The 20,098-nt window shown below is 42.2% G+C and overlaps 1 protein-coding gene across 4 annotated transcripts; it reads right to left on the bottom strand.

Moving 5' to 3' along the window:
• Positions 1-633: 633 nt before the first annotated feature.
• On the bottom strand, positions 634-19,792 carry LOC139407742 (fatty acyl-CoA reductase 1-like). Of its 4 annotated transcripts, none has more exons than XM_071151600.1 (12): positions 19,540-19,792; positions 14,185-14,403; positions 13,226-13,401; positions 12,805-12,984; positions 11,488-11,665; positions 11,333-11,377; positions 11,037-11,164; positions 10,852-10,919; positions 9,838-10,009; positions 5,244-5,373; positions 4,464-4,591; positions 634-3,222 (listed from the first exon to the last, which is right to left on the bottom strand). In XM_071151600.1, the coding sequence occupies exons 2-12, from the start codon at positions 14,371-14,373 to the stop codon at positions 3,060-3,062; spliced, it is 1,557 nt and encodes a 518-aa protein (XP_071007701.1). In that variant the 5' UTR covers positions 14,374-14,403; positions 19,540-19,792; the 3' UTR covers positions 634-3,059. The 4 variants fall into 4 exon arrangements, with proteins under 4 accessions (XP_071007701.1, XP_071007710.1, XP_071007717.1 ...); XM_071151609.1 differs by lacking the exon at positions 9,838-10,009 and adding an exon at positions 9,399-9,570 and having other exon boundaries at positions 19,540-19,707; XM_071151616.1 differs by lacking the exon at positions 19,540-19,792 and adding an exon at positions 14,546-14,617.
• Between the last annotated feature and the right edge of the window lie 306 nt (positions 19,793-20,098).

Below are 20,098 nucleotides of genomic sequence, written 5' to 3'. Positions count from 1 at the left end.
TGACAAAATGTCTGGTATGCTAAGTGGTGAGGGAGATCTGTTAAGCATGAAAAGATTCTAGTCAGACGTCTATATAAAGCTAAGCTTTATTATCTCTCTAGCTCAGGGATGGGCAACTCCTGACCCCCCCATGACAAAACGTGGAGATTAAGAAATTAGCTGTAAATTTGCATTTCTCGCCACACCCCATCGCAAAAGGTGTAGAATTGATGCAAGCTTACTTTAAAACGGCAACATTTTCTCTACACCCCATGGCAAAATGTGTAGAATTGCAAGAAATGAATAGAATTAACATTTCTCTCCGTTGTTGGGGCAGAAAACCAAATTTCACTTAGGGCCAGCTGACTGCACGTGTGGGTAAGAAGACCCGCGAGTCACTGTGGCTCCTCATGATAAGTTCAGATTTTGATGTGGCCCCCACCCCATCAAAGTTGCCCATCCCTGCTGATTGTACCTGGTACTTAAACCAAAGGCATTACTGGAATGCTCAAGCAGTATTACCAGCTCTTCTCTACCAAGGAGTGATCATTGGAGTGAGAAAAATCTTGTAGGATCAAAGCCATGTTAATGGAGAGTTATTTTTCAACTCAACAACATAAAATACTGAGCTTCAAGAACAAAACTTCCCGCACAGAGGATTTAACAGTTTATTCCTTCTTTTTGGCTTACAAACAAAAGGCACCCATTGATTATTATTTTTACATTTACAGTGGCAATTACTTTAAAACCCTCAAACTGTAGAACGCATCCTCGGGAGACTTCAGTGAGGGTCATGGCAAACAAATTTGTTTATAGGACAGTTCTTTCTGCAAGACTACATTGTAAAATTATAAGAGGGAAAAGGACAACAAAATACAAAGATTTGGCAGGCAGACAAAAGGCAAGAGGAATATGTTAAATCATATGTCAGTCCAGATGGGCATTGTGATATGCTGTAAAACCAGAACGAATGTAAATGTTAGAGATGTGCAATATAAAGACCATTAGAATGACCCAGTAACATGGATCCCTAACAATATGAAGTAGTAGAGGGTCTGCTACACTCTCTTACTTCACCACTGGCACTGCAAGTTCATAAACCCAGAATTTGCTGTTCCATTGCTTCACAAGTGTAACAATACTACAGTACGAATAGCAAAGCCACATAGCAGAAATAAACAACTGTTACACACTAAATTCTTCAAATCCAACACCACAAAGAAAAAGGGACGACAAAAGCAAGGATACCATTCAACATGTGCTGCTCAAAACAGTTATTACAATGGACATGACAACTTGTTCATCGATATTCAAATACAAGCCACTACAGTATTAACTTAATTTGGATTCAGGAATCATAGGTAGCTTTTTAGTGAGCTGTGCAATGAGTCAAGCTGTGTTAACTACTACATTCAGAAACATTGTACACTTAAAAAGAACTGACAACAGTTTCCAACATGATGCAATAAATCACAGATGTAAAATGGTATACAGCAGCTGAAGTAGGTTCAGTTGAATTAGTTTCCTCAAGCTTTTTTCTTTAGTAAATAAAAAGCCATGAAACATTTTAATAGCATAAAAATACTTTGTAAGTCAGATTTGAAGTCGACCTAAATAGAGTTTTGTAGGTATAAGTAACTATATGGCAAATGGACACATACAATGTACAACCACAAAGTGCGCTGTCAGTCTGACATCTTAGACAATATGTACAAGAAAACATTTAAAAAAGGGAGAGGTACAAACATTTAAAAATGTCCCATGTGCACAACCTACCCAGGCCAACATTGGATAAAGACCACCTTTGAGAGTTATAGCAAGACAAAGATAAAAGGAGTTTAGGGTTGGAAGAGGAGAGTTCTCTCCCATGCATGGAGTATCCCAAACTAGAAAACAGGCAAAACGTGACGCAAAGCCGTAATCAAAGCTTGAATTCCAGGCAGTAAAATGCCCATGACATTGTGCAACATGGGGAAACACTTAAATAGATCAGCGCAGCTTTGCCTAAAAGCTGTTCTCAGTAAAAACCAATGTAAAGAACAGCAGATGACCCCAGCATCAAGTCCTCTGAGCAGTTGCCTGTTCTGAGCTACATGAGATGAGGTATTTGGGTCAGAAATCATAAGCAGACAGTCCAGTCAGAAATGGCTTAAATGCAACATAGGGAGAGAAAAAAATAAAAAAGCGAGCTCTGCAAGGACAGCTGATGCAAGATAATCAAAACCTTTTAGGCACAGTAAAAAAATGCCATCTCATTACCATCTAACTTGTGCTTGATCATGTCATTGGGAATTAGTCATTGCCACCAGCAAGCATAGAGCACATGGGTGCCTTCATCCCTATTCAAGCAAGAAAATCTAAACCGTTAGTCAAAGCCACCGCCTGACCACCCTGGGGCAGTCAGCAAAGCAGAGCTCAATGACCATGACAACCAACCGAGAAAAATCGATGACAATTCTGTCTGACCATCACTGTGCAAGGGGAGCGTCACAGGACCTGGGGTCTGGTTGGATTCATGCTTACTACATCACAGTTGAATGCAGTGCTACCTCCCACACCAGGGAACACACTGCAGAGGGAAGGGGACACATCACATACAGTAGGATGAATGGTATGTCAGTCACATCAAAGGGAGCCTTCAGGATTTTGGCAATGAAGCCCTTTATCTACTTCCCCAGAGTCAGATGAACTCATGGATACAAGTGTATAAGTCTCTGCATCCAGGATGAAGGAAGTAAGCTGTAGTTTCACCAGCCAACCCTAACTAGCGTTAGCGCAATGACAAAGTGTATGGCATCTACTCGCGTTGCTAGCAGTTACCAGCCTTCCAGTCAACACTAGTTATCAACTTCCTTCAAACTGCACGCAGAGACATAAAAAAAAAATGATATCCACAAGTTCATCTGACTCTAGGGAAGTAGATAAAGGGCATCATTGCCAAAATCCTGAAGGCTCCCTTTGATGTGACTGAAAATAGTCCCAGGGTTTGAAGAGCATTGTCCAATGCATAGCTGTCCGCAGGCGGGCCGGGCAGGAGGGAGAGAGGGTGGATAGGTTCAGGGTGAACACGCCACGTGGCCTCAGTATTTCATGGTGCTGGACGCTCGGAAGTAGGACAGGAACTTGAAGCAGAGGCTGACGACAAAGTACCAGATGTTTCTGCCCATCTGGGACCGCGCGATGAACACTCGCCAGATGAACACGACCAGGACCGTGTTGAACGTATAGCGGATGTTCCTCAACCTGAAAAAAACATGACATGTCCTGGGTAGCTTGCATGTGAACAGGCATTCACGGAAGGAATAGGACATTTAAGTAGAACTTTACCCGTTGAATATTGTGAGCAACAAGCACTTTTAGAAGAACAGAGGATACCAGGGAAATATTTTGCTGGTGATCCAGAAAAGCAGAAAGATATGTGCTAGTAATGCATGGTTTTAGGGTCATGAAATATTCCGTGGCTGAAGGGCGGGTGTTTGGCGGTCGGGTTGAATAAAGAGAAAAACACACCCCAATAAATAATCCATAAATGTACAATTATAGCACCATTTTTTTTTAAATCTATAGGCTACATCGAGGTTTTTTACATACGCTTTTGGGAATGGGCAGAAAACGTTAACGTCAATCCACTGAGGCAAAAAGTACAATGTTTAACACAGTAAGAGAAAAGCTGCAAAATGGAAAGTTGAAAATATGGAGAAGGGGCGCTAGAAAAGTAATATTTGGGAAAGATTTGGTGAAGTGGTAAGAGAGGATGAAGGCAGTGCCTATGTAGCGTATGATGATTGAGAGGCGACATACAAATTCCACAGTAACTAGACCGGGACTTAAAATAGGCCTATGGCATGTCAAGGGAACTGTATCCTGTATTCAGATGGGTAAAATGGATACTGACAGTAGGTCTATAACCTCTCAACTCCTGCAGAATAAAATACATGTCCAAGTCTAACTAAAATCTTATCACAAACACGTTGGGTCGGTTTCACACCTTTCTATTTCCTTACAACCGGTCAAACTGATGTCATTTGAACGTTTTGCTCAGAAAATATTTATAGTAATTGCCTTTTCTCCACGGTCCAAGTCTTTGTTCCGTGAAAGAAGCAGAGATGACAGAAAACTTGACCAATGTCAACTAGATTGAAGCATTCATTCTAGAATTTATGACATCCTGGTGAGCAAGGGTTCATTTAGTCTTCACGGGCAACAGACATAAGAAAACCTGCATGTATCTATAGTGAACAAAAACAAATGCAACATGTAAAGTGTTGGTCTTTAACACAGTCAGGCAGTTGAGGATAGGTTATTACCCTTTGCGGGCTGGTGAACAAACAGCTAACCCTCGGCAACAAAAGCGTGTGCATCAAAGAATGAAAAATAACATGAAGTCAATGCCATTACAATTAAATATTCAAGATCACTTGGGAATTGTCAATAAGAGGATAGTTGTGTTACGTAACATGTGCAGGTAGAGACATTACTCTTACTTGTTGAGGTGTTTGCGTGCGGCTGGCAGACCTGACTCAGCCTCGTTCAGGACATACTTCTTTGTCCCCATGCAGTAGTTCTCCATGTACTCTGCCCAGTTGAGTTGTCGCACATCAAAGTTGAACATCTAGACAAACAAATAAAGGGGATTCATACTGTAAGGATGGGCATTGAGCAAGTTGTTGAACCAAGGAAGATTTGACACAAAAAGTACAACTTCAAGTGTCAAACTTGGTGTGTTGGACCAACATACTCGGTGGACAGTTTATTAGGTATACCCATCCAGTCTGGGTCAGACACCGACACCATTCTCAGTAAACCCTAGACACTTGTTTCTGTGATACTGAACCATACCACACTCAGTCACCTAGGTCCCTCATTTTAACGGTAACAAAATGCCTCGATACCGGTCTTCCTGCTTTATATAGTAAGCCGCGGTCACGTGACTCAAACATTGTCGTGAACGGATTGGTGTACCTAACAAACTGTCCACCGAATGTACATCCACTGTACATTTCAGCCAGGCCCTGACTATCCAACACAATGACTCCATTTAAAACCAAGCTGAATTATTCAATTGTGCTCAGACAACAAATGCAAACATACCTCATTTGTTCAATAGCATTTCTGTGTCTGCCACACTACAAGTGTGTGTGTGTCCTACCCATGCATGTATGTGTGGGTCCTACAAGTATGTGTGTGCATCCTACAAGTGTATGTGTGTGCATCCTACAAGTGTATGTGTGCGCCAGTGACTGGTGGGTGGGCGTAAAGCGTACCCTCTTGTCATCAGTGCCCATCTGATTCATCAGCATGGTGACATTGTCCGTGTTCCACACCCACGAATGACTGGTGAAGTACTCCAGCACCATCATGGCCTTGTGCAGCCGTGTGATGGTCTTCATCATCCTGCCGTGGAGTGGTGGTCGCCATGGCAACAGGGAAGAGACAGGTATTAAGGAGGTAGAAGGGGAGATGGCACAGAGCTGACAGCACAGTGCCGTCTTTTACCCTTACGGGCACTGAGCTTTAATATCCAACTGCTGGAAAGTAACCCCAGCCAACTGGATTCGGATTATGACGTGGAGAGGGACAGACCAGGGGGATTGAGGTCTGTTAAGCAGACAAGATGGAACGACGGATGAGAATGACCTATTCAAAGTATTTTTGTACAGGGTAAAAGTGCCCTCTAAGCCAATTCATTACCAAAGTAAAGATTAGGGTATGTCAACGCTACAGATGAAACGTAGATTGCAATCATCTGACCCTTGCACACTTCACAGCTTTAAAATAAAGAACTGTATAAATCCAGCACAATCTAGAATAGAAAAATAGAACACCGGTAAGAGTAAGCATACGAGCATTATAAGCTCATTTACACAAACTCATACCAGTCTCCATTGGGTTGAGTATTGTTAGGTTGACACATACAGCGCGCATTCAGAAACTATTCAGATCGTGGACATTTTCCTCATTTTGTTACAAGCCTCATTATAAAATGTAATAAAATACATTTTTGATCCTCAATCTATACAACACCACCCCATAAGGACAAAGTGAAAATAATATTTTATATTTTATTTGTCAAATGTATACAACATATAACACAGAAATACCTTATTGCATAAATATTCAGATCCTTTGCTATGAGATTCGAAATTGAGCTCAGGTGCATCCTGTTTCCATTGATCATCCTTGAGATGTTTCTACAACTTGATTGGAGTCCACCTGCGGTAAATTCAATTGATTGGACATGATTTGAAAAAGGCACACCTGTCTATACAAGGTCCCACAGTTGACAGTGCATGTCAGAGCAAAAACCAAGCCATTAGGTTGAAGGAATTGTCTGTAGAGCTCGGAGACAGGATTGTGTCGAAGCACAGCTCTGGGAAAGGGTACCAATAACTCTGCAGCATTGAAGGTCCCCAAGAACACAGTGGCCTCCGTTCATTCTTTTAAAAAAAATGGAAGTTTGGCACCACCAAGACACTTCCTAGAGCTGTCCGCCCGGACAAACTGAGCAATTGTGGGAGAAGGGCCTTGGTCAGGGAGGAGACCAAGAACCCGATGGTCACTGACAGAGCTCCAGAGTTCCTCTGTGGAGATGGGTTGTCCTTCTGGAAGGTTCGCCTATCTCTGCAGGTGGACTCCAATCAAGTTGTAGAAACATCAAGGATGATCAATGGAAACAGGATGCACCTGAGCTCAATTTCGAGTCTCATCGCAAACTCCACCAATCAGGTCTTTATGACAGTGGCCAGACGGAAGTCAACCCAAAAGACACCTAAAGGACTCAAACAAGATTCTCTGGTCTGATGAAACCAAGATTGAACTCTTTGGCCTGAATGCCAAGCGTCAGGTCTGGAGGAAACCTGGCACCATTCCTAAGGTGAAGCATGGTGGCGGCACCATCATGCTGTGAGGATGTTTTTCAGTGGCAAGGACTGGGAGACTTGTCAGGATCGAGGGAAAGATGAACAGAGCAAAGTACAGAGAAATCCTTCATGAAAGCGCTCCGGAGCACTAAGGACCTCAGACTGGGGCAAAGGTTCACCTTCCAACAGACAATGACCCTAAGCAACGCAGGAATGGCTTCAGGACAAGTCTCTGAATGGTTGGGCCTCTCAAGGACAGAACCTGGACTTAAACCTGATCAAACATCTCTGGAGAGACCTGAAAATAACTGTGCAGCGACGCTCCCCATCCACCCTGACAGAGCTTGAGAGGATCTGCAGAGAAGAATGGGAGAAACTCTCCAAATACAGGCGTGCCAAGCTTGTAGCGTCCTACCGTGCTTCTACACCTGCATTGCTTGCTGTTTGAGGTTTTAGGCCGAGTTTCTGTACAGCACTTTGACATCAGCTGATGTATGGGCTTTATAAATACATTTGATTCCCAAGAAAGCTCGAGGTTGTAACCGCCGCCAAAGGGGCTTCAACAAAGTACTGAATACTTATGTAAATCTGATCGGTTATGTTTTTTTATACATTAGCAACATTTTCTAAACTTGATTTTGCTTTGTCATTAGGGGGTAGTGTGGAGACCGAAGATACATTTAAAAAAAAATCCATTATAGAATAAGGCTGTAACGTAACAATCTCAAGGGGTCTGAATACTTACTGAATGTACTGCATGTTGAACACAATGTAAATGGAGGGCTTGTCCAATCTTTGAGGGCACCTGAGCATGTCTGACTGCCAGTAGCTTAAGGTTTTAAAACCAATTACATTGTCGTCATTAGGAAAACGTACTAATTGTAGTTGAAAGTTTCATGAACAAACTGGTTTGAGGATTAATGGCCATGCCAAATTGCATCAAAAGCAACCATGCTTGTAATCAGAGCTCAGATTCCCCCTCCATGATACATTGTGTTCCAAGAGGAAGGTGACAAAACATGCATGGTGGACCATTTCGAAAGTCAAACATTAAAACGGTATTAGTTTTTCAGTGGGTGAGACACCCATCTATTCACTTCACCCATAGAAAGTGTTGAATACTAATCCAAATGCATTTCAGACAACCAAAAATGTTACATTTTCACTAATTGAGATGTGTTACCAGAAGTTTATTATTGCTGAAATGTTTCTGCTTTACAGTAAACTTGTGAGGATCAATACTGTCTATCAGGTAACAAAAACTTGATTTAGACTGAATCGTGGTCTGGATGAATAATGAAATGCATAAAAAAAGGTGGGGTTTATGAGTAGGCCCACTCAACTCACTGATACATTTTAATTCAATATGCCATTGGCTTCCGAGCGTATCAATTTCTGCCAGTGCATTTCATTCTGCCCACAATGTGCTTCATGAAGCCCAGGAATAGGACCACCAGGAATAGAAGTGTTGATGGGCCAATTAATAAAGGACAACTAGTTCACTGGTTCCTCTCATTTGGAGAGATTATTGAAGAGTAGAGAACAAGAATGAGGACCGATCAATCCCAGGTCACTTCAGAAGACTTAATGCTAGGGTTCCCAAACTTTCTGGCCTGTGACCCAATTTTGATTGTATATTTTTTTTCCTATCTGCAACCCCACCATGTAAAAAAAAAAAGTGTGATGTAATCAAAGGCTAATGTTAACTTTTTAAAATGTATTTTATTTTACTGGGGCTATGACAGTTATTACAAAACCGGTCTGACAGTACTTTTGAAAGTATGGTTTGAAGGGACTGAAATGCATCAGGAAGTTTAGAAGATAAATTAGGCAATCATTTTGTATGATAATCTGTGTTGAAAATAACATTAATAATGCCCTCCCCCCAGTCTGACTTCGTGCCTTGTCCACTCTTCTAATGGGTAATGCACGACTTGTGGGCATTGGAGAGGGTAACAGAAGACACATACGTGTTCCCGGGAGTCTTATCCTTCAGTGATGGGGTCATTATTTTGTAGCTTAAATCTTTCAAGAGAGACACAGATTTGTAAGAAGAAAATAGAACTGCTCTGTTTATTACAACCGCATCTAGCGGTCAGTAAGCTCAGGTTCTACAAACCAAGCACGATTGTTTTTTATTTCAGTCTCTCACACAACCCCTAATTTGGGAAAACACCGGACTTAACGGCATGGCTCAGGAAAAACTAAAAATGGCGACAAAAATAAAAAGGGAGGTAATTCCACAATCATTTAAAAAAAATGACTTCCAAAGCCAAATAGTTCCAACTGCATCAAAAAAGTACAAATGCAGTAACAGGCAGAAAGGTCAAACAAAAAGGGCGACAAAATAAAATAACTCAAACATTATTGCAGCATGCTCTGGACAGGAACCCATGCTTGTCATGACGACACAGAAGCCTGTCAGCAGCCAGCCGAGTCCACGAAGTCGAGCAAACAGCCAGGCGTTGCTTCCTCCCCACCCACCATGCCACACAACCAGCACCCAGTGGTGGAGGGGAGAGGGGGTTGAGAGGGCACGGGCACTGTAGTAGACCTTACCGGGGCTTCTGACCCGTGGCCCTGAGATACACGTCATACAGCAGGGCGGGTAGAGTGTGACTCACTGTGGTCCAGTACTGATTGGTAAAGGGGTTGGACCGCAGGTTAACATTGGGGCGCCTGAAAGCCTGCTCTAAGGGGTTGGTCTTGAAGGTCATGTTTATACAGTACTCTGCAGAGAGAATATGACATCACAGGAGGGAGGAGCCCTTTAACAAGGACATTCAAAGCCAGGACATGGTCGAGGTAACACCGAGAGGGGTAAGAGTGCAGAACCCAGCCCTTATGGTATATGGGTGGCTTATGCACCCTTACCCCCATGACACTGGACAGAAGCATCACGTCACAGGTACAGTACACATTGGGCTACACTGAGCGAGAACGCGGGGGGGGGGGGGGGTGGAGGGAGATGGGTGTGACCGAGCAGGGCGTCATTTACCTGGGCTCTCTTCCTGTCATCCTGAGGCAGAGATCATAAAGGAAGGCTGGTGCCTTGTGGCTTACAGCGATCCAGTACTGATTGATAAGGTGATTGGTTGTGAGATTTACATTGGGCCGTCTGAAGGCCTGCTCGAGGGGGTTCCTCTTGAAAGTGGATATTACATGGTACTCTAGGAGAAAAGGTTCAACAGGGTGAATTGTTGGCACAACTCATTTCTCCAAAGTAGAGAGAAAAAGCTAAGCGGCAAGCATACAACAAAGCAGCAACAAAGCCAGATCTTCGGTTTAGACAATATATCTTTGAAGTGCTTTGAACCATTATTATTATTTAACCATACAAGTTATTGCAGGAGTCTGGGAAGATTACGTAACACCACAAATCTAGACTTCAAAGTTAGCCTAATGAATGGAGAAAAGCAATGCTACAAAAAAAAACAAGTGATTTCACCTGAAATATTTAAGCAGCACCACAATCAATGGTAAATGAGTAGCAAATATCGACCAAATATATTTGACATTTACTACAACAAACGCACCGGGTTAGCATCTTAAAAGGGAACTATACAAAATGGCACTATGAAAATACCATCCATCGTTAGTGCACTAAACAAATATTGGATTTATGACTGATACACTTTCATTCAAGCATATGAGTCATGTTATATAGTTTCACCAATTTCCTTTAAACCTGGCACAATGTTGATCTTTCTCAGATGGCTAGCATTCAGATGTATTCATTTTTAAATTTAACTAGGCAAGTCAGTTAAGAAAACTCTTATTTACAATGAGGGCTTACCTAGAATATGTACAGTAAACACTAATCCAGGGAGTTTAATACCCCAAAGAGTGTGCGAGTAAACCAAAACCTGCTCACACTCACTACAGTTATAAGAGTGGGTGTGCCCTCAGAAGCAAAACTGATAATCATAATTTATCATTCTGCTTTGTTAGACCATCTGAGAACAAATATCCAAATATACTCCGGGTGTAAGATAAGGAAAGCGGTTCATACCAACTTCACCCCAGTGGAACGGGTTGATGCCACCCGTCGTGCAATTGTACACCAATATGCTCTTAGGCCTGTGGACACAAAAAGGGCCAAAATAGAAACCGGAAGGAATATTTGCATTTCATAATCATATCATTCGTCCAGCTCCAGTGTGTGTGTGTGTGTGTGTGTGTGCGCGCGCGACTGACCTGGTGTGTCTCTGGGAGCCAGAGTACCAGGCGGCAGCCAGTGTGGTATTGATGACCACATCCACAGGCACCAGGTCAGCCACTGCGTTGTTGGATGCTCTCATGGTGCGCAGGATCCCCTTTCCTGCCTATATCGGGCAGAGAAGTGTCCGGTTCATTACTAGGTCATCGGAAAGTGCTTTCTCAGGTTATAATGAGTAGCCACAATGTTGACGTGGTCATGATCGCGGTCCGATCTCTGATCATTTTACATAAGAGAAGAGAACTCAGCACACTTTTTTTTCTCCATTACTTACTGCAATGAATATTCCACTAGGTCCATTGAAATTATCAATCCAGCCCTAAGAAGAGTGAAAACATGTTATGACCAGTATACAGAGTTAAATTACTACGGTCAGTTACAGTAGCTACCGTTTAAAAGACAGCCTGCTCAGTACATGAGAACACTCACTGGGAAGGGCTCTTTCCAACTGGCCCCTACTATAGAGGGCCTGATGATGGCCACGTTGAGGTTTCCACACTCCTGCTGGACCAGGTACTCAGCCATGGCCTTGGTGTAGGTGTACGTGTTGGGCCTTTTTCCAATCAGCCCTGGGGTCATCGCTGAGACCAGTTTCTCATCCATCCACCTAACCAACATGAAAACACAATGAAGTCAGGGTTTTTTCTGGATAAAATTTGAGCTTAGATGGTGGGTGTGGCCATGGGAGTGACCAATGGTGCAGTCGCTGAAGAACAATTTTAGAGGCCCTCCTGTTGGCCAGTGACAAAATGTTGCCGTTTTAAAGCTATTTCCTGCAGTTCCACACATTTTGCCATGGCTTATGCTATCTGAGTGACTCAAACATCACTAAATCAATGGAGGTCCTATTTCATGACACAAATTCTCCCGAATGCATGTTTTGAATTTTAGTTTCTCCCTGACTGCCTAGCTTATATTTTGGTCATCAAAGATGATTATTTAAAAAATATATCAGTCCATTATCTTTTCTACATAATTTATATCTGGATTTAGTCATTTAAAGTTCATTTTACACTGAATTGTTTAAAAATAAATCCTAATAATGACAGCAAAAACGTTTTTAAAAAACTACTTTGCTTTGTAGAAGGAAAAAAAAAAAACTGGAAGATCCACACAAAAGGTCAGTTATATTGCAGTTCTGCCAATGACCAAACACATATTTCAGAGATTAACTTCCCTTAAAACTGCCCCGCCCACATAAATCTCTGAAGAGATTCTGACATGCCTTTCATAATACTTAAGGGTGGAAACATTACAAAAGAACAATAACTTTTACACAACTGGTGACCGTTTTGTCCATGGGTTACATATTGGGCCACCTTCAAGAGAAGTCAGAAGTCCCACCTAACATTCTGAGTAAAGCAAATGTCCTTATTAAATAGTTTACAAATGAGTGCCATTCAATCAGTAACCAAACTGCATTAAGTTTCAAATCAGACACGCTCTCTGTGTTGGTACGAAGTTTCAGTCCATGAAGCGGCATTGAGGAACCCTTGAGAAATTCCAAGTTTATGCATTAGTCAAACATGCCTATCTGTAAATTACTATAATCTCTTGGTATATAGTATTACTGACATTCATCTTAATAATACCGTCATTGAAAATGAGAATTTGTTCTTAAATGACTTGCCTAGTGAAATAAAAATAATAAATGGCTTCCGTTTCTACCAATCTGCAAATAACTTCAAGGTAACAAGTCCGCAATGGGAAGGGTTATGAAAAACAAGTCACATTTCTTGGACTCACTCCAGGCTGTCGATGAGCTTCTTGTAGTCAACAGGAGGTGGATAAACCACTTCCTCAATGAGCGTCCGGTCACAGTTGGCATAGGCTGTGGACACGTGAAGAAACACCTCCAAGTGCTTCATTCTGTGGGCCAGAGCCACCATCTTCTGGGTGGCTAGAACATTCAGCTGCATAGCATCTCTGAGAAGGAAGAAAAAAAGTCACATAAAACATGAAAAATATTAAAAACCAATGGGCAGGTACACAAGAAGGGTTAGAAATACTTCTAGAATGATAACCTATACTTTAAGTACTAAAAGGAAGCAAGTCATTTCTCTGCAGGTGAAGCAAGTGACAAGATCTCCCTGTAGAAAAATCTGAGCTTGCAGAATTGTCCAGCAAAGCTCTGGGGAGTAGCATTAGGAGAGAAACAATGGCTCACTTGAGAGGCTCGTTGAATCGGATGGTTGCAGCACAGTGGAAGACTACGTTGATGCAGTCAGCAAGCGTTTCCTGGTCCTCTGTGCTCAGGTCCAGCTCTGGCAGGGTGAGGTCACTGTTAACAGCCACTATCTTTTCAGCAAAGTCTGGCTGCTCATCTCGTACCCTGTCAAAAAGCTGAAATACAAACAGCTGCAACAGTTGGCAAAAAAATGTAATACTCAAATCATGCTACTTTCACTGCCAATAAGAGGATCAAAATTAACATACTCAATGTTTTTTTAATGACAGCAATGTGTTGGTGGAGTGATGTGTTTTGGTTTGAAAGCGCTCCAAGAAAGCAATCCCTTTAGTTAAGACTACGTCATTGGGGTCAAGCTCCCTGCCATCCAGGCGGGGTACAGGGAAGGCCCGGAAAATCGTTTAAGACGTCAACCACCCACAACTTACACTGTTCTCTCCGCTTCCGCATGGCGTGCGGTACCGGTACATCAAGTCTTCTATTCCCCTTCCATAAGACTGATAAATAGCTAACAAAATGGCTGCATGGATTGAGTTGACCTTTATGTTTTATTCTTTGCACTCACACTACACACACTGATACTTTAATACACACACTCCGTTATTTGCTCACGAACATAATATGCACATACATTTACACTGACTACACAAACATACCCACTCACATACCCGATGTCACCTTACATAACCAACTACCACTCCAGTATCCCAGCACATTGTAAATATGGTCCTGGAACTGACCCTGTATATAGTATGCTTATTTACTTTATCGTGTTGTTCTCATATGTTTTTCTTCCAACTTGTTATTTTTAGTGTTACTGCATTGTTGGGTTTTAGATCTCCAGTAACAAACGGTCAAGAACGTATGATCCATCACCCCACAGACATCCTCTTTTGGCTCGCCCCATTAGACCTTTATCCTTCTCCAGCTCTGCTCACCTTGCAGTTGATCATGTCAGCGATGCGGGCCTGGGGAGCGTGCCCTGCTTTGTGCCGGACCAGAACATACGCAGCTTTGATTCCAGGGCAAGACCGCAGCAGCTTCTCCAGCAGGACCTTTCCCATGAAGCCTGTCGCCCCCGTGATAAGCACATTCTTCCCCTCATAGTATTCCGGAATGGTCACCATTTTGTCAGGTGTGCTCCAACCCTCCTCAACCTATGGAAGATTTACATCATAGTTAGCATAGTTATTGTAGTACCTACCGACTAGCGGGACAGAATTTCACCAGTAACACCGACCCCAGTTAAGACACAAAAACTCCTCTATCTACAAAATGCACCCATATCCTGTATCTTACTCAGCCTCGCCACCGTTGTAAGTAACTCTTATCCCGTCTAATCCACACAGGCATTAAGATGAGCGACGGGCTCAAGAGCTTTACTTAAAGGTTAACTCTCAACTCCAATATCAGCCTTTGCCTAACCCCTTCAAAAAACATTGGGTGGGGGGGGGATTGCTCACAAGAATTCATTTTGGGGGTGGGTAAACGTTGTTGTACCTGATCAACACTTTCTCACTAAAGCTCACTAAAGCATACGCTCTAATAAAATTGTGCATGGCGAGCAAATATGTCTGCACCATTAGCTCAAATTAGTAAGACGCCAGAGTTCCTGACATTATTGCCAATTGCGATGTAAATTTGAATCCCCCATGGAGCACAATAAAATAAAAATACAAATTAAATCACATTTATTGCAGTGTTGGAGGGGAAAAAAGTGCAATAATGATGATTAGGGGCTCAATTTAACCCAACCCTTACTGCAGTATTTACACAGTAGCTCTTTTTCAATGCTCAAATTAACTCAGACTGGTCTTGGGTACTGTATAAAAACCTACAACTACTACCAGGGCGACCACTCTCACTTTTCAGAATTAGAAGTGTGTGTGTGTGTGTGGGCACGGGATGAATATTGTAAGGCAAATAAAGATTTCTAATCCCACATGCAGATCTCACAACCATTGAGCCAACTGTTTCAGCAGACTACGCCACCAATCAGTCATAGCAGATGGGGAAACAATACAATGAGTTTTATTTCACCTTTATTTAACCAGGTAGGCAAGTTGAGAACAAGTTCTCATTTACAATTGCGACCTGGCCAAGATAAAGCAAAGCAGTTCAACACATACAACGACACAGAGTTACACATGGAGTAAAACAAACATACAGTCAATAATACAGTACAAACAAGTCTATATACGATGTGAGCAAATGAGGTGAGATAAGGGAGGTAAAGGCAAAAAAAAAGGCCATGGTGGCAAAGTAAATACAATATAGCAAGTAAAACACTGGAATGGTAGATTTGCAGTGGAAGAATGTGCAAAGTAGAAATAAAAATAATGGGGTGCAAAGGAGCAAAATAAATAAATAAAATAAATACAGTAGGGAAAGAGGTAGTTGTTTGGGCTAAATTATAGGTGGGCTATGTACAGGTGCAGTAATCTGTGAGCTGCTCTGACAGTTAGTGCTTAAAGCTAGTGAGGGAGATAAGTGTTTCCAGTTTCAGAGAATTGAATTGGTCTTGGGGGTGACCAGAGAGATATACCAGCTGGAGCGCGTGCTACAGGTGGGTGATGCTATGGTGACCAGCGAGCTGAGATAAGGGGGGACTTTACCTAGCAGGGTCTTGTAGATGACATGGAGCCGGTGGGTTTGGCGACGAGTATGAAGCGAGGGCCAGCCAACGAGAGCGTACAGGTCGCAATGGTGGGTAGTGTATGGGGCTTTGATGACGAAACAGATAGCAATTTGGATGCAGTCTATCACAGTGCAGAGTAGGGTATTGGAGGCTATTTTGTAAATGACATCGCCGAAGTCGAGGATTGGTAGGATGGTCAGTTTTACAAGGGTATGTTTGGTAGCATGAGTGAAGGATGCTTTGTTGCAAAATAGGAAGCCAATTCTAGATTTAACTTTGGATTGGAGATGTTTGATGTGGGTCTGGAAGGAGAGTTTACAGTCTAACCAGACACCTAGGTATGTGTAGTTGCCCACGTATTCTAAGTCAGAGCCGTCCAGAGTAGTGATGTTGGACAGGCGGGCACGGAAGGAGAGTTTTGACATGAACACCATGGTCATTTATTTATTGTTATGAATGTAGCTACAAATGTAAAAACGTACAATTCTCATTGCCTAAATGTATTTTTTTCCTTCTTAAAAAAGCACAGGTATATGAAACTAAGCAAAAACATTTAACTTGGTCATATGCTCAAAGGTGCCTTAATGCCTTTTGAATTTTGTGTACCGTCAGTAGTCTAGTCAAGCAAGCATCATGCTAAATATATTTGCACACTACTCAGCAAGACCATTGCCAAATAAGGTGCGCTGTCACCTGCGTTTATAGTAAGCCTCGAGTTGGTGCCACCCAGCACATCTAGAAGGGAGTGTATTTCATACTGAACCCCTCCCTTGAGATGACGTAGAGACAACTTCTCAAAGTGCCTCTAGTCTACATCGGGATTTCAATGGTAAAGTTGAACAACAAACAGCTAGATTTAGTACTAAAAAGACCAAAAAATATCACTTTAGCGAAAAAAAGTCAAAATGAAGACCAGAATTGAAGTGTTTTACTATAACGCCTGGTTAACGGTTAAAACTTTATTTTCTCATGAAAGTTGCTTCTCATTCACACAATCTACTGAAAGGTCTAGAGAGCAGAGTTGAGCACTCCTGGCAAAGATCCAGTAAAGTCAATTGAAATTCTCTACACAAACATCAAATTGCATCACTACTATCCGGTTAACCAGATATGAGCCTGACTTAAAGATGCACTATGCGGAAGTCGCACTGCCGTTTCCTGGTTGCTAAAATTCTAGCAGTTTATGTTTATGTTCAGTTTGTGACAAAACAAGCAGTCATTGTATAGAGAATGATTGTATTGTCAAACTGCTGAGAGATATATTTTCCATAACCAAAAATATTGTATATTCAGTTGTTTGAAGCATGTGTACAAAACCAAAAGGAAGACACGCAAAAACTAAACTTCAGAACAGGAAGCATAGAAATCGCGCACATACGTGAATTTGGTCAGATCGCCCAAAAAGTTACATAGTGCATCTTTAAAACTCAAGAGTTTAAATACGCCCATTATTTTATTTTTTTACTGGTCTTATCTGAGTGATAGTGGCCGGGTGGATGGCATGCTACTGTTGATACATCACGCTATTCAGACAGATAACTGGTTAATGATTGACACAGAAGATAATGTTATATCTTATTCAAAACAGATATCACCCACCAAGATCATTAAACACTTAACACTCAAACCTCGCACTAAAACACTTCTGTCCAACAGTGAGTAAGTATGGTTACATGCACACAATGTGATTATTGTGGATAGTTAGATTAATATAATAGTTTGATGAAAACGTTTACATGCTTTGTAAGAATAACGATTACCCTAATAATCCCGTTTACATGGATACATCTAAATAAAATGTTTCACCACAGCGACCATGTTATTTTTGGGAAGCATATTTGATTCCGAGTTCAGACAGAAACAGTGTTCCACCGTCAGTGCCAGAGGCATCCCTCGAGTTTGTCTGCACACTTAAACCAATTTGTTTGCATACGGGTACTGTACAGCACTGATCAGAGCGCCATTTTTACATGGAGGATAGGTTCTCTCAGGTCAATGTGGCAGAGCAGATTGGTTATATGCAGTAAATAACAGCCTGTGTCAAGTCTGTGACAGCTGTGAGCTTGTCAAACGGAGACAGTGTCTCTGCCCAAGCGGCAAGGCAGTTGTGGCATGCAGTGCCATCTTCCCTCACATTATATATATAGGCCTACTGTATGCGTGTGTGCTTATTATAAACCAAATAAACTACTTGATAACAGGTGTCACAAAGAGAAACTTCAACTGTAGAGTAAGGACATAAAAAGCCATCAAGAAATCCCTGGTGACTGGTGTGCAACAACTGTATTCACTAAAGCACCACCATGGAAAAACCTGATACCCATTTTTGGAGGAATGGAGGTAAAAGGTAATCTTGCTTATCAGGTGGGTATGAGAGCGGTGCAAAGGAGACTCTGGCGCTTCACTAAAAACACTGAGACAGAGTGCTGCTGCTACAGAATCATTAAAACGTTTTGGACCCCTGGAGAGAATGTTCTATTTCACTTGGGACAACTGACCAAGACAGCCTTTACACCTGTAGATCCAGCTTCTAGTCTGCAGTCCTCCTTGGGGGACTGAGATTGGCATCCTCCTCTTTGGCCAACCTAGGAAAACGATCACCAGCCAAGAATAACACAACCTAACGTCCCTTGGGTCTCACCGTACAGCACTGTAAACTACACAGTGCATTCACCTTGATCAAGTCTCTACTGCTGTAAAAGCAAGTGATCCCAGACACCACATCTCCTGTTGGAATAACTGATTAAAACACATGCATGTCGCTGGAGTTGGCACTTGAATGCTGTAGTAAATATTTTGAGAGATGTGAAAACAACAAATCGCAAAAGGTAACGTATGAAGTAAGACCCCCCTCTGCAAAGATCAGAGAACGCTGTTGACAAGGCCACCTCAGCAGTGATTCAAAATCAGAGCAGGTGATGTTGGCCTAGTATAGACCAGCAGTTATACCTGTCTAAATATTAGAGAAGGGGTGGGGTGGCTATCATTTTGGCTAACACTCACGTCAATGAGTTAAAGGAATATATGTCAAATGGCATAAATGGAAAAAGGCTGGAGATCTTGTGACCCCGATTAAAGTCAGACAACTTACTTGTGGCTTAAATTATATGGCTAAAATAAATCCTGTGTCACGCCATATGAATTTAGAAAGAAAGCCATTGTCGTACAAGGTGATAATGATTTTAAGCTTGAACACCACAGCCCACAAATCAATTAGCGAAACTTGCTCAAGAAGACACTGGCAGCGACTTGTGGCCGTGTCACCCCACACAGCAAGAACACTAACTAGCCAACCAGCCAGCTAACTAACTAACCGTTAGCTAGTATGTCAACTTCTTTGGTGTGGTGGTGAGCAATTCCCATTAGTTAGCTAATGACTGACAGCAAAAACAGCACTACCAAAACAAGAAAATGCAAACACTTTCTGAAAAGGATTGACCTCAATGAGTCGTAACACAAACCTACAACACTTTCTGGAAATAATTTAGCTAACTGGCTAGCTAACGTTAGCCAGCTACCCCTCCCTTTTGCGCATCTCTTCCGTGGCATGCTGTCGCACATCGTTAACGAACGATAGCCATTCCCAGTCATCTTTGAACATTTAGCGCTAAATATAATGCAACCAGAGAAAATAGCATGTGAAAGACGGATATACCTGAAATCTGGACGAGGCTGAGTTTTCTTGCGTTAAAACAGAGGTATCTCCCGGATACAAGAGTAGCTACAGCTCCCCAATTACTCTATTTCTGCGGACTGTGAGCACAGGAAACGTGACGGCTGACGGTCGGGCTGGCTTCCCAGGTTCTAGCTCAACTATACGAATGAATGCCAAGTTAAAACCCGCCCAAAAGGCCTGAAACCTGAGAACACTGCAATTCGGGGCGTTCCTTACACAGTGTGCAGGACCGGACTAAGAAATAATAGGCCCTGGAGCTTCGTTTTTTATTTTTTTCCTACCCCTCCGCCCAGCATAAATTATAATAATTGTAAAAATTACGTAATTGTTAATTTACTATTTTTGTTACTTAGGCACCATATGGGCTTGGGTCAAGCTCCTGACTCACACAACTGACCAGTGTCATGTATTTACTATAAAGTGTTTTATATATATTTTAAATGAATAAGTTACCCAATCAAGGCAGCCCCCCCAGTGACCCATATCAGCCCCCTACCTCCTCTCCTCCCCTCATCTGATGATTAGCAGAATGGCAGCA

The sequence above is a fragment of the Oncorhynchus clarkii genome, chromosome 1 (genome assembly GCF_045791955.1).
Source record: "Oncorhynchus clarkii lewisi isolate Uvic-CL-2024 chromosome 1, UVic_Ocla_1.0, whole genome shotgun sequence".
Classification (NCBI taxonomy): domain Eukaryota; kingdom Metazoa; phylum Chordata; class Actinopteri; order Salmoniformes; family Salmonidae; genus Oncorhynchus; species Oncorhynchus clarkii.
Note: the sequence above shows the minus strand (reverse complement) of the source record. Positions and strands in the feature narration are given on the sequence as shown.